The sequence below is a fragment of the Macrobrachium nipponense genome, chromosome 32 (genome assembly GCF_015104395.2).
Source record: "Macrobrachium nipponense isolate FS-2020 chromosome 32, ASM1510439v2, whole genome shotgun sequence".
NCBI classification, from domain to species: Eukaryota; Metazoa; Arthropoda; class Malacostraca; order Decapoda; family Palaemonidae; genus Macrobrachium; species Macrobrachium nipponense.
Window position 1 is genome coordinate 31,784,276 of NC_061094.1, and position 15,000 is coordinate 31,799,275.

General features: G+C 34.2%; 1 protein-coding gene across 6 annotated transcripts in view; it reads right to left on the reverse strand.

Moving 5' to 3' along the window:
- LOC135207317 (rab11 family-interacting protein 3-like) overlaps positions 1-15,000 on the reverse strand; it is a 413,008-nt gene that overhangs the window by 112,240 nt on the left and 285,768 nt on the right. For 2 of the 6 annotated variants that reach the window (XM_064239006.1, XM_064239003.1), the window contains exons 4-7: positions 12,822-13,027; positions 10,002-10,097; positions 9,008-9,112; positions 6,275-6,325 (exon numbers count right to left, since the gene is read on the reverse strand). In XM_064239006.1, coding sequence (XP_064095076.1) covers positions 6,275-6,325; positions 9,008-9,112; positions 10,002-10,097; positions 12,822-13,027 — 458 coding nt within the window. The remainder of the gene's footprint in view (positions 1-6,274; positions 6,326-9,007; positions 9,113-10,001; positions 10,098-12,821; positions 13,028-15,000) is intronic. The other 4 variants (XM_064239005.1, XM_064239008.1, XM_064239007.1 and 1 more) reach the window with 4 other exon arrangements.

A 15,000-nucleotide genomic window follows, 5' to 3' on the forward strand; every position in this document is an offset into this window, starting at 1 on the left:
ATAAAGTACTTGAAAAAATAAAACTTTGTTTCTGTTTAGGTTGTTTCATTCAACTGGTCCCATACCTAACCTCTCTATTGTTCTTTGGAATTTACTTATCCAAAAATTCTGTACCTGGAAAATATCTTCTTCCAACAACGCGTTCATTGACAAAACTAACCAAATTCATCAGGGAGATTCTAATCACTTTTCAAATAGTCATCCAGATGCACCAGGTGAAGATTTTTACATTTTCCAAAAATAAAGTAGTACTTATGCATATTTGTGTCGACTCCCATTTTCTTTCCTATTGTAACTGGCATGTGTTACCATTTTGGTTAAGGAATTACGTATTACAAATAATATTACTTGGTCTTCAAAATATACGTACTCATATTTAATGAGATTCATGAAACCCAGACATAAATGATGACTACTCATAAAATTCAATTTTGCTACAGTATTAAACGACCATCAATTTTGTCCTCAAATGTAATACTGAATAAATTCAACTTGCAAAACTGCAAAATTATTACGCAGCCCCCCAGTTTAGTACTTACTCTTGTCAAGCTACCCATACCTACTTCTCACGGAGGTTAAATGTATACGTGTGTATATATATATATATATATATATATATATATATATATATATATATTATACTATATATATATATATATATATATATATCATATGTATGTATATCATATATATATATATATATATATATATATATATATATATATATATATATATTATATATATATATTATATAGATATATATATATGTATGTATATATATATTATAGTATATATATATATATATATATATAGTAGTATATATATATATATATATATATATATATATATATATAATATTATATCTATATATATTATATATATATATATATCATAGGTATATATATATATATAAATATATATATATATGTGTGTGTGTGTGTGTGTGTGTGTGTTATTTTAAAGGCTTTACCTATAATGGTTTTGATTCTGACTCAGTTCTGTACACTATTTCCTAGGGTTTTCTACTGATTTTTCCTTAAGAATAACTAGCCATCTCTGAGTCTAACATCTTTCTTTTTGAAAAGATGGTAGGTTACATAATACAGAGCAAAACAGGGGAAGATCAATCCACAACCTAAGCAAATTACAGACTGCTAATCTTCTCTTATGTAAAAGTCATAGGTAGTGGCCTGAAGATTTCAATGTATGGACTTACTAGGTTCCACAAAACAGTAACAGTAGCCACAATAGTGCTTAAAAAACATTATAGCAAGGCTGCAATTTTAGATATGGAAGAGTTAGAGAGACTTAGAATTAGAGGTATAGGCAGGGTTTAATAATTACATTATTTGCCTTACATTGAAACAAAACAGCGAGTAACCAAAATATAAGAACAATTTTAAACTGATAAAACAAAGAAAAAAAATCTTCAGCCACTGAAACATAGAAAGGAACTCAAGACAGCAAAATATATAACCGAAAGTTATAAAAAACTAATTTTGAAATTTGAAAAATGTGCTGTCTCCAAGAATAGTTAAACAAAGCTTTTGATAAGTGAGAACAGTTTTCGTTGATGACAGTAAAGGCAGGTTATGATTGATAGCAAAAATAAAAAAGAAATGAGAGGCTGAATTATTGTCAAAAGCACTGATATGAAAATATGCAGACTGGAGAGCTAACTGAAAAGGTAAGAGCACATAAGAATAAAGAATCCTGAAGAACACAAGACAGGGAAGAAATCAGATATCAACAATCAGCTACAAATATACAGACATAAGGTAAAACCCTATTAAGGAGCCGAGTACATATTTATGACAGTTGTTCCACTATTTGACTCAGTCCTTTTGGGTACCCTGTATATTTATCTTTTACTGATGCTACACCTCTCACAGGATGAGAGGGGGTGTCCATTAAACTACCCTCTCACAAGGCACAATCCAATACAATTCAGTTAAGGAGCTAAAAGATGAATAAAATTATATGCAAGGAACTTGGCTAGCTGAGTCCTTACATGAAATCCCCCAAATACCATTGTGATATCAAAAATAGCAACAATACTGTCTTGTCCTACAGACAATATAATAATCATCAGAGCTAAAGAGAAGAAACTCCCCTGGCTGCACTAGTTTGCCAGGGTAGATTCTGGCCAAATATTGAAAGGGAGACAAACTAAACACACCATAAAAACATAATATGGAGGGCACACAAGATTAGAATAAGTCAAAACATCAGTATGATAAGCACTGCAATTGAAAGACTTAGTGGGGAAATGAGAGCCACAAAGGCTCAGCAAGGACAAAAATATTGAAATTCAAAAAGTTAAAAAAACAGAAAATGCACAGAAAATACATTATCCTGCAAAGTCCTTAGCAGCATATAGATAGAATGACCCTACCAAAGTCCACTACCTAGCATCATAGATCACTGATGATATCCCCTTAGCCCCAGGCAATGTTGAAATCTGTCCTATAATTTTTATCAATCACCTTAGCTTTTCATCCAAGATGAACAATTCTGGCTCCAAATTTTGCCCTTCAATTAAAATAAACTCACAAGGATTGCCACATGTGAGGTTAACATTTTGAGTCACTGTTCCTGTTGATGCTTTGACTACTCTTATAGGAGGAATACTTTGGCCACTGAATCAAGATAAAGATTACAGTACACGATTTTCTTAGAATGACTAGTTTAACATTGCACTTTCTGCATCCCTTGTATATTATACAAAACCAGGTCTTCTACTGCCTACAAGGTAATGTATGCTGATAAATGTAATATCATATAGAGCAAATTTTTAATCAGTTACAAAGAACCAACTGCATCTGGATCATATTTTTTAGAGATTAACAAGACATATTCAATACACAATCTACAACAATAAAAAAAAAATATTCAGCATCAATTCTGCCGCTGTTTTATCCTATTTTTAGCTCCCCTTAAACTCTAATTAAAATGGAAGCAAAAGCTAAAGGTCTACAAAATTAAAAAAAAGAACAAAAATTGTAAAAACACAAGGTAAAAGAAACACTTGCAGTTTGATGTTTTTCTTCCAGTAATAAATCAACCCATGCTGATAATAGCCACCCTTTTCATGCCTCAAGTAGTCTAATCAATATGTAAGGCACAAAGCACAGCATTTCACAACTGGCTGGAGCAGAAACTGTTTAAGAGTACAGTGTGAGGGGAAGATGTAGAAATATGTATTCCTAAATAAGGGAACATAAAAATAACCATAAATGATTCACTATCATGAATATTGCATTAATAATGTGGTCATGACTCAAAAATTTGCTCTTAGTATATTACACCTACTTAGTATATTACAGTAATGCAAATGTGGAACTGGATTATGTTACTAAAAATATAAGCTTATAAAATCCATGGTATGTCATTTTTGATGATGAATAGCTCCTAAATTATTTTTAAATACATCTAGTAGTATTGTCTATCCTGAGAAGCATGATTTTTAATTCTCCTCATATTTCTATTATTGCTCAAAACTGGGTAAGCAATAACCAGTACAGTAGTATATTCAGCAAATACGTATATAAACCATCCTCTATACATTTCCTGTGTCATGCACTTTGACAACAGGCTCAGCTCACAGTGCCCAGCTTTCAATTCTCAAACTGGACAAAATGGAATATGGCGTGCTCCCTAAGAATCCTGTGTCTACTACCTCTGTTGGCCTATGCAGTTAATTACATATTTTACCTAGTTGTTAGTGGAATGTTGTGGGTGCAACTGTGATGAAAAGGGGAATAAAAAAAAAAAACTAATGCAACAGAGCAGCACTCTGTTAAATATGTATAGTAGTACCATTAAAGTGGGAGGGCCTCAATGAGGTACTCCTCATCCCAAGAGAAAAATATTTCATAAGAGTATAATGTATTGATAAAGAATCCATTCCCTTGTCTGCATTTGTTGAACCAAGGTAAGCACACTGTCAACTTTTAGCTGTCCCCATAATAATGAAATATATTGACTGTCACAGAAATTCTGTCACTCACACAAAGCCAACAAAACATCAATTAACATCAACTGGAAAGGTATACAGCTTACAGTACTCCTTGAACAAAACTTAAAGAATAGTAGAATTTCTTTGAATAACAGCATTTACAGCACTCCAGCACAACAGCCCTCTTTGCCAAATTAAAATAAACGAACCTTTTGGTTCCACCCCTCAGGATTAGCCCAAAGAAATTACGGTAAGACTTGATAGTCTGGCCAAACTATTTTTTAGTAACATTACTGTAAAGGAATTTCCTGTTTTTTTTAATTGAAACAATGACATAATAATAAGGGTTCTCTCCTTTATATTATACATACTGCATTCACAAAGAATATACACAAAATTATGTTAGGAAAGTACTTTAGCTCCTATTATTATAAGTTTTAAAAACAAATTCAAACTATACACTAAACAAACTTCCCAAACCAAAATATCTGACTCTTGCAACTCATATCCTTACTTTTCCTTGGTGCATTAAGCTTTCTTAAGTTTAATATATTGTTTTGTTTGCACACAAAAATTATAAGACAACATATTTCAGTGTAAACAATCATCATATATTTCTGTTAATCGCTGAAATATCTACTCGGTTGTACAATACCATGATACTTAGCGAGCAGAAGCCAATAGCATATGCAGTGTATTTACAGGAGACTGAAGAAGAAAATAATCCAGCTCACATTAAAAGCATTGGGTGTATTCATATCAATAACTGCAAATAAAATTGCAGCAACCAGACTTTCATAAAAACACCTACAATTATTGAATAAATTCACAACACACAATAAAAGTAAAGAACAAAAATTCACACTTACCTCAATTCCTTCAAAATATTTTAACTTGATATTACATTTATATGCAAATACTCAAAATACTGAACAGCAAACAAAAAAAAAGCAGTGGATGCCTTTTGTATCGCCAAGATAACACAAAACGTACTTTGCTAAATACATTTCCCCTTCTAATACTAAAATATACTAACTAATTCTGTACCATGAAACTAGGTACTTAAACAAAAAATAAGTATACTGTAGAGAATTTCTGCAAGATTCTATCCTTGGCTATGAAACTAAAGAAATTTTCTATAGAAGCCTAATACATACTAGGACCTTCTGATGTCTCTCCATCATGTATTCAAGCTAATATGTCATTAACAGTTTTGATCAGCAACTGGAGAAAAAGCAAATGCTAAAACTTAAACCAAAAAATATGTATTTTTGTAATATTTCTAGAAATGAAATTAAATACTTCAGCTATTAAATAAAATTCTGTTGTGCCAAAAACTAAGTAACTTATGTTCAAATAATACAATTATGCAAAATTGGCAAACTATTACAACATTTTAATTTGTATTTTCATTCCTATGCACAGAAAACTTATCTTTTTCAAAATTAATTTTAACTGCCAGCAAAGCTCCCATTTCTCATAAATAGCGTAATGTAAAATCATATTTAGTTGATGTAAACACAAACACTAACACAAGAGCTCCAAAGATTTTTTTACCAATTAGTAATTTTAACCTCGCTGGCATATCCCCTTTACTGTCTTTAATAAATTACATAAGTATAATAATTTGGGTTATCTTTCAGGTAAATATAGCCTCCCATTGTTCACTAACATGAAAAAAATAAAACTTAAAATATTGCAGAGCAATAGATACACACAAGGTTCATGCTGAAGTGACAGTCAATGACTGAAAAAATATTAGCTTTCATAAGCAGAGTTTTTAGTGCATATTTGCAGCATTACTGTAATTTTATTCGACCATTATTATTGTAGGCTCTTAAATCATGATTACCACTTCTGATGAATGAAAATAAGAGTACTGTAAATGTTTGTTAAGACAATTTCTAAAATAAAAAAATGTACTGGTAATAGCTAATAATATTTGGGCTTCCTAAAAAACGTGGCTCAATATAGTTCCTTTCTCCAACTAAAGACATCCTCCAATAATGCTCCATTCATTTTTCTCAAAACAAAACAAACACAAAATACTAAAACACTAACTAATATAAGTGAAGCGTAAATGGTGGTAGATGCATGGTACCAATACCTTAAATGCATTCCGTAAAAAATGCAAAATTGTGAACTACATTAGAATCATTCACCTAAAATCAAACAAGAAACTAGTAGCAAAAATATGAAAAGGTCCTCTACAAGAAGTTTCTAAATAGAACTAACTAATACAAATGCATACAACTAAAGCACAACATTACAGAAACATCCCATCACCAAAATGGATAAAAAGATGTGGGTGCTTACTGTCGGAATGAACCCCAGCGACGAGGGGCCACGATTTTCTCCTGTGTGCTACTGAAGGAAGAGGGAGAAAAAAATTTCATTGTAAACCATGACAGATCACCTACTGCAAGATTTTCCTACTTAAAGAAAAATCTATATTGCCTAGGAAGGAAGCTTTGTAAGTTACTTGAATGAAAAGAGTACTACATGATAAGTAGCTTCCTCCTTGGCAAGGTGCAATTCACAAGTGGATTTCATGCTTACTATTCTAATTCTCTCATAGATTCTGAATAATGATTCATTCAACAGCATGAAGAGCAGAGGATAAGATTAATTCCAGTCAAATGAACCAAAACACCATAAACTAAATCATATTCCTCTATACAAGACAACTTTTTCTTTTAGTTTAAAAAGATTCCTAAACATTTTTAAAAGAACTTTATCAGAAGTTCGTAAAACACTCAGTTAAGCTCTATTTAGTGTTTCCATAAAACTGGTATTTCTTATTTTATAACAGTGGACTAAGAAAGAAGAATAAATTAAAATAAAAGCCACCCTTATAAGCCTTGCATTAACCCACATTGAGCAACTACTAGATAACATGGCAGGAGAACTAAGAACTACAGCATCTTTATTGTTATGAAATACATCCAAAAATATCAAACCAAACAACAGATCATAGTACAAGGAAAAAGACAAGTCAATAGTTCGTAAGAATGTACAGTAATACTGCCTTAAGATTGGCAGTACAGTCCAATTTACAAATAGTGTTAGCAAGACATACTACACTGTTCAAAAGATATTTAGTTTAAATTATTATTTCACTCAAAAAACCATAACTATTTTTCATCATAATCAACAGTCATGAGAAAGTAATGTTCATGTGGCACTCGAAAACTAAATCGTATTGCTATTAAAAACTACTTCTCTATGGGGGATTTGACTTGTACAGTAGTACATATAGTACATATATAGTAGTATATGTATGTACTTAACTTCAAGTGTAGAAAATGAAGTGTAAAGGAAAAATAACAACGTGTAGTCAAACTACATAAAACAGTATTTTAATTTCAATTAATGTTAATATCTTAAACTACAATATAAACACCAATGTCAGCTTGCATTTACTGACTTTATGGTACATGTTACAGCATCTCACCTATTTTTAAGTAGACAAAAGGTAATTTTTCTTCTTTTTTTCTTGCTCCAAATTCACTTGGCTTAACTGTATGAAACTTCATTCACTAATCAAATTAAATTACTTTTTTAAACTATCAATAATTATATCGGATTCATTATTATACATGAACATTAATCCCACTTTCGTGACTGCCAAATCACCTTTCCCTTGCATTTCAGCTCTGTCATAATGCGCTGGTATTCATTAAAAAACAAAAGTTTTAGCATACCGTAAATTAAAGCAGTCTATATTTACCTAAGAACAGTCTTTATAGTATATCCTTTTAACCCATAAAATGTAAAACTTGCAAGAAAGCATGAGCTATTTATGACTGACTTTTACCACATACTACACAATCAATTTAGATTTGAGAATTCATCAATTTTGCAACTATCAAGGCAAGGAGGGTATTGATGTAAAGGTTACTCAAAGCATGCTATACCTAAGACAAAACAAACTGCCATGAAAGAAATGACAACATCAAGACCTATCTCATTAAAGCCTGTAAGGTAATATGCACCCAATAATCTGAAGCATCACTTGAAAAAGCTTAACCTCAAACATAAGTAACTGATTCTACCGAGGTTGCTTGAATCTTCCATATACACACACAAACATAAATAATGATTAAAGTGGAAAACAACAAAAGATAAAGCGGAAGCAAATGTCAGCACGGCAGGTTAGCATGAAAAAATGGTGCAATATCCAAACACAGATTGAAATTATTTCATCTCTTTAAATTACTTCATTTAAGATCACAAGAACAGACTTCAGAAAAATCACAAAGAATGTAAAAATCTACACCTAGAATCACTTTACCAACTCACTGAAACTGTTATAACACAAGATATGCATTCAAGATTATGTATGCCTTTTCCAAGACAAAACATCATATAGAAAAATGGAGGTCATTGAGCATTTAAGAGTATGTGTATATTTTGCATACTGTACCTAAAAAAAATTATGAAAATTTTGTAAAGTTAGTTTCAGAGAGGTAATACAAAAAATGAAAACTATACTACTTTCTTATTAACCAATTGCTGAAATGTCACACGATAGAAAACTAACAACTCTGTTACCTGTATTTAAAAAAAAAAAAACTACGTCAAATTTAGTAAAAGCAGTCCTGCTATATTATTGTTCAAAGAAAAATTTGGTCAGTGGTATTTCGTAAAGCATTTAAGTAAAACTTGAAATGATTCCCAATGATATACATAATTCTCTACGATGAACAAGCATGCAGTTTTCACTATAAGGCTAACATACCAATTGAAGAGCAAAAGTTATGCCCTGCAGAATTGTGAAATTTTAGAGTGGACCATAATAAAGTAACCAGTTTTGCTAGTGAAATTATAGAAGCAATGCAACAGAAATACAAATCTGCAGCAGCAACAAACAGTTTCAGCACAAGAAGTTCATCATGCAAACCGATTACCAGCGCTGTTTATTGCCCATGCTGCTGCAACTGACGTGCACCACAGAAAACTGTGCAAATTGGCCACCACCTGCTAGTGCTAAAAAATACAAATGGGAAGAAATGGTGCAAATTAAGTACATTCAAATGATATCTGTACCTGGACGATCCTCTTAATGACCTGCGAACCCATGAATTCCTACGACTAAAATTACTTGGAGGGAGAGAGTGAGGCGGACCTCTCATGGAGTCATCAAGTTCATCACTGTGGACCAAATGAATTGAATTAGTACACAAAGGAACAACGTAAACTTCCTAAGTTAAAGTTCTCCAGTCCTTAAGAACATCTGCACTTCAATTAACCAAGCTTATACATAAACCTCATGTTCAGAACAATATCTACAAAAAAAAAAAAAAAACCACAGGACTATTTCAGATGCAATTCAAGGTGGATCGCACTTTAAAAAAACTGTGTACAAAGTATTTTTCTGTAATCATCTACAAGAATTTCTTTACAAAGCTCTGCACCTGGAATCAATATGACATTAGTTAAAGATTTTTTGTAAACAGTTCATGCAAACTCTGAAAATAATGAGATATATTAGAAGTGCTACTGAAACTTATAGTTTATAATTCGTAAAGTATAGATTCATCGATTACCTGAACAAAACTCCTCTTTATGTAATGGATATCTTAAGAGTTATTAGAATGCAGCTTAAGTAAATTATGCTACATGACGACAGTGAACATTGGTATTTCTACCTCTTTCATCAGTAGTAATTTCTCTTAGCTTTAGAGTGCAACTGTAAACTGCTATCTTATGTGTGGGGTCTATGACAAGCATCTTACTTAGCATCTACCATATATGATAAGTCCTACACAATACTTTCTATTTTACTTAGTGAAGTACCTTTGTATGTACACACATACTTGTTTACTACATCTCAATGTTTTTTTTCTCAACAGTATTGGAGGATTGCGCTAGAAACCTCCCATTTATCAAATATTTACTGCTGCAAATGGCAATTTTGGTACATATCATTCATTCCAGTCTGCTCAAGTATGTGTAAAACATAAACAGGAATCTTACACAGAGTATGTATATTTGTACTCAACAAATACTGTAATATGTACGAAAAAAAGTATCACCTCACCCCATGTGAGCAGTGTCGGAGTCACAATCTATATCATCAGCTTCTCCATTACAGGCAAAGACTTCTTCATCTCGGTCACTCATACTCGAACAACCACTGGAATGTTGAGGCAACAATTAATGCAACATATTTGTATTTAACTAACAATAGTTAAATCATTTATGACATATAAAATTAACTGACAATAGTTACATAATTTATAACATTTAGATTTAACGAACATTAGTTATATAATTTATAACAAACAAAAATGTCTAGTGATATAAGGGAAAAAAATATGAATAATATTCTGCATCTCGTGCTGTCCCTTTCTTTATTGATGACCTCCTATAGTTAACCTTTGCTCTCAAGTTTTGTTTGTTGCTCACTCAAACCTTCACATTTCTCCTTTCAATTCCCAATTATCATCAAGTTATCATATTCATTTTCAAAATGCTTTTATTACGATTATCTCTGATTTCTAGTGATTTCCGATGATGAACCCATGTTAGGATGAAACCCAGCATTGCCAATGCACGATTTCTACCTATTACGTCTCCAACCCAATTCTTCTACTGTTAGTGTTTCAAGTTAGTGTTCTTTAACGCATCTTAGTTATGACAGTCCTACCCAAAACATTTCTGTTATTTACGAGGCACTTCTTTTCTACTTCATTTATCTACCGCCAGGTGGCATTGAGATCTCTTTGCCAGCCATGTTTTGCCCGCTGTTCTGATGAGCTTCAGAAATAAGTTCTCATAACACTGCCTCGTCAGGTTGCCACTAGGCTTCGGCAGTCTCCCTTTGCCTATATTTTCCTGGATTTTCTGTTGTTTCGCATCCAAAGATTTCCTTTCCCAAAACCGGGATATTCAATCGCAATACGTCACGTTTTATGTACGTGGATAAAATTTTTTAACAAATTAAAAGATTCTGACAGCAAAGCTTCAGTTATCTTACAATATCGTGAGGCTGAACGTTCATTAAACTCTTATTAGGAATTATAATAAGTTACCTTCAGAGGCAAAGCTTTTCTTTAACCCTCAAGTCGAGTTTTAAGGCATTTCCTCTTATGAGAGAGAGAGAGAGAGAGAGAGAGAGTGTCTTCTTGTTGTCATAATAGTATAAAGAAAAAGACTTGAAATCTCCACCAGTGGACTCCACCCCCCGCCAGGAAGAATGTATTCGACGCGTCCCAGAGTGGCAAGATAGTAATTAGGAGACGGAGACAGAGTCAAGAGAAAAGGGAAAAGCAGAAACACCACTTTCTTTCATTATGAAAAGCCGGGGGAGGGGTACAGGAGGGGCTGAACGCCGGTGGTGGTGAGGAGAATAGAATACAATAGAATATAAAATTTAGGCCAGGCCAAGCGCTGGGACCGATGAAGTCATTCAGCGCTGCAAGGGAAACTGACCGTAATAAGGTTTGAAAGTTGTAACAAGAGGAAAACCTGGCAGTTACACTACGAAATACTTGCTATGGAGGGTGGAAAGTCAGAGTCTAAAGAATATGAAGGGAGGTACAGTTAAAGAAGTAGTGGGGAGAGGGTTAAGGGAATGCCAGTGAAGCAGAGATCACCATAAGATAATTTTTATTTATTTCCATTTTGGGTTTTAAAAATTCTGAAAGCAACAGTACCGACCGATCAGTAATTACAAGTAAAATGCAAATGTGCTTACGCGCACTTCAGTGCTCATTAGCATTGAGTTTAGGATGGGCGTAGGCGGGGTGGGAAATCATTCATGTGCATGTATGTCAGGGCGGGGGTCCCCGGGTAAAAACTATGGTTGCTCGCAGAACTGTTGTCATAAAATACCTCTGCATATTCATGTCTTATGCATTATAACCTTCAACTAAAATATAATGTATCACGCAGAGACATTAATTATACACGATTGCATCACAACTAAAAACAATAATTACCTTCCATTGCATCCTACACAAAATAGTAAGTACCAACTGGTGTATATTTGCGAAATATGCTTGGCCTTCAGAACATATTAAGCTTTTATCACCTGTCAATTTAGCCACAATTATTCGATTTCAGAGCTGTAATTTACGTACTTTTACAGTTACATCATTAAATAATTGCACTGTTAATAGTCAGTCCCCCCCACCCACCTCTCTCTCTCTCTCTCTCTCTCTCTCTCTCTCTCTCTCTCTCTCTCTCTCTCTCTCAACACACTACAATCTAAAATTTAGCTCGTGATGGCTTAGACAAGCAAGAAGTGAAGCATTCTGCAGTCCAAGTAATGCCTGACTATCTTTTTCGTGAGAACCTCTCCTAAACAAGTCGTTATCTTCTCGAATCACCCTGTGTGACCAACCACGTCATAACATCCACTACTAGAATTTGGAACTTCGTCTCCCTCCCTCCGGATTTTCTGAAACACTTAAAACTGCATGTTTTCCTAAGCACTGGTTCCGCGTGTTGCCGCTTGGTTTAAGAGAGGCCAATATTCCCGCATTCACTGGTTTTTACGTATGAAACAATCGCAGAATGGGCGAAATCGAGACTTCAAAAAGCTTGATAATGTCAGCAGAAAAGCTTAAACGCAATGGTTCCTCCTCCATACTAAACGGGTACCAGGAAACTGAAGCAATGGCGAACTCACATAGAAAATCTTGGGTTCATGAACAGTGAATCAGGGTTTGGACATTTCCCTATGTTATTTAAAACCACGTCAAAGTTAGTCATAACTCATTCAAAAACATTATTTTCTAGAAAAAAACAAACAAGGAAGGTGGTGGGTGATGATTGCAGTGGATGCCTTAGAGGGCAGTGAATTGAATCCCCCCTAAATTGTGAGAGCTACTGAAGCGGACGAGCGTCTGTCTACCTGTGAGTCTTCCTGGTGGAGTCCGGCGAGGCTGTCGAGGCTCCGAAGGCAGAGTCGAGGTCGGTCAGGGAAGAAGGGGAGCCGCGATCGTCGCCAGGCATCCTCACCTCATCCACATCGACAATTACACCTCCTCCTCCGCTACCGACGCCTCCGCTCGCTTCTAGTTCGGACAGGAGGAGATCGCCGCCGTCAGTTGTACAGACCTGAAAATGCAACAGATGATATAATGAACATTCCACTCAACAGATGACTAGATCAATCTTGTAACCAGTCAACTAAACCATGAAAACTATTTCACAAACCTTCCCATTGGGAGAACAGTAATTGGTTAGTTTACCACTCAACTTCTTGCCTTTTGTGATGCACAATCTGGTGACATGACTGTGATGCACATTGTGGGAAACAAGACCACATCTACAATGTTAGCTTGAAACTTTTTAATTATTTGTCCCTTTCATTCAACACGCGCTAACATCGCACATTTATCTGTGATATCAAAAAACTCAAAATAAAAATCCTGAAATAAAAATACTTCACAAAGACGACTAATAAATGTTGTAATTTTAAAAGCGATATACTTTGTGGCATCATTAATTTCATAGATGTTTGTCACAACCGTTGGAATTGTTTTGCATTTATTGGATATAAAAAAATAATGTACGTAGAGCAAAATCTTACACACTATACCACTACTAACAGTAAAATCATAATTCACAGAGACAATCCCACCTGCTAAGTTGAGGGGCTATGTGTATGTAATATCAGACCTCTGCTTTTCTGATCGTTACAAGAACGCTTCGACAAAGAAAGCTATAAAAAATACTTCCGCATTTATTTACATTACGTGACTTATGCATATAACTTATTATTACACAAAACATTTTTAAACGTAATATAGCGCAAAATAAAACATGCTACGCCCACATACCTTCACTACTGTTTATAAATAATACGCCTCTCTTGTTCTCTAAGAAAAAAAATTGGGATTTGGAGGTAGGCGTCCACTATCATCATAAAACACTCTGGTACTTGAACCATTTAGCTTGATCCACAAGCAAAATGTTTCTAATAGTAACCTTAAGAGCAAAATATTTTGTTTTCTGAATATGATAAAACGTGAGAGGTGATCATTCCATTCCGAACTCATTTCAATCACATTGGTACACTATACTATACTATTCCTCGCATTTCCCCGTTGAAATCCATTCACTAATCAAAACAATGGGTGACAGGAAATGAACATACAGGGAATACACGTTCATTAAAATTGGTTGAAAATGAAAAACCAATACCACAGATTAGGACAATCTCACATCAAAGGAAATGCGAATCCACCCTAACACGGACGTCAAACGCATTCAGTTCCAATCAAAACAGGATTATCCTCTGTCTTTTGGACAAGAGCTTTTTTAAAACTTCGGCCGAGGAGAAACTATAACCACTGGATGACATTAAAAATTAATAATTATCTACGATGACTTTACTGTTAAGCAGAAGTCTTGCGACTATTTTTTTTTTTATTAAAATCACATTATAATGACGAAGACAGTACCTTGCTTGCAACGGTGCTGTTCTTCCGATCAGGTTATAGGCAACACTGGGTCAGATCAACAACTGGATAGGTGACCGCCAAGAAACGAAGGAGCCGTCAGTACAAGGTCACTGAGCATCCCCTTGGTAGGACAAGGCTGTCATCAGCTCTTCGCGTAATTGATACAGGTCACTTTTACCATCACTTAGTTTATAGTTTCTCAACTCTCTCCTAGATACACCGATCATTACAAGCTTTTCATCCAGGTCAGAAATAAATTAAGAAACTGACCTGTCGTGGCAAGGTCTGACCTCACACATGAGAAGTTCCAGTGATGATGGGCTAACGCGCTTTGCTAAGGAGACGCATAGAAGTCTGCTTCAGGTCCAGCATACAAACATACATAACGGATCGTATGAGGAGGGTCTGATGACAGTGACGACAGAAAACTATAGAAAATAATTCCACACATTAATGATGAATCATCTTTCCGTCTATCGCCTTCTTGGGGCTTTTCCAATTTCTCTTTTTCCTAGCGTTTCTTTCAAGGATGACAAGAAGTTGTAACTACACGGGTATTGGTGAAGAAAAATTACGAAAGTACGACTAATAAATGTTCCCCTCAAGCTGATATTCTCTCTCTCT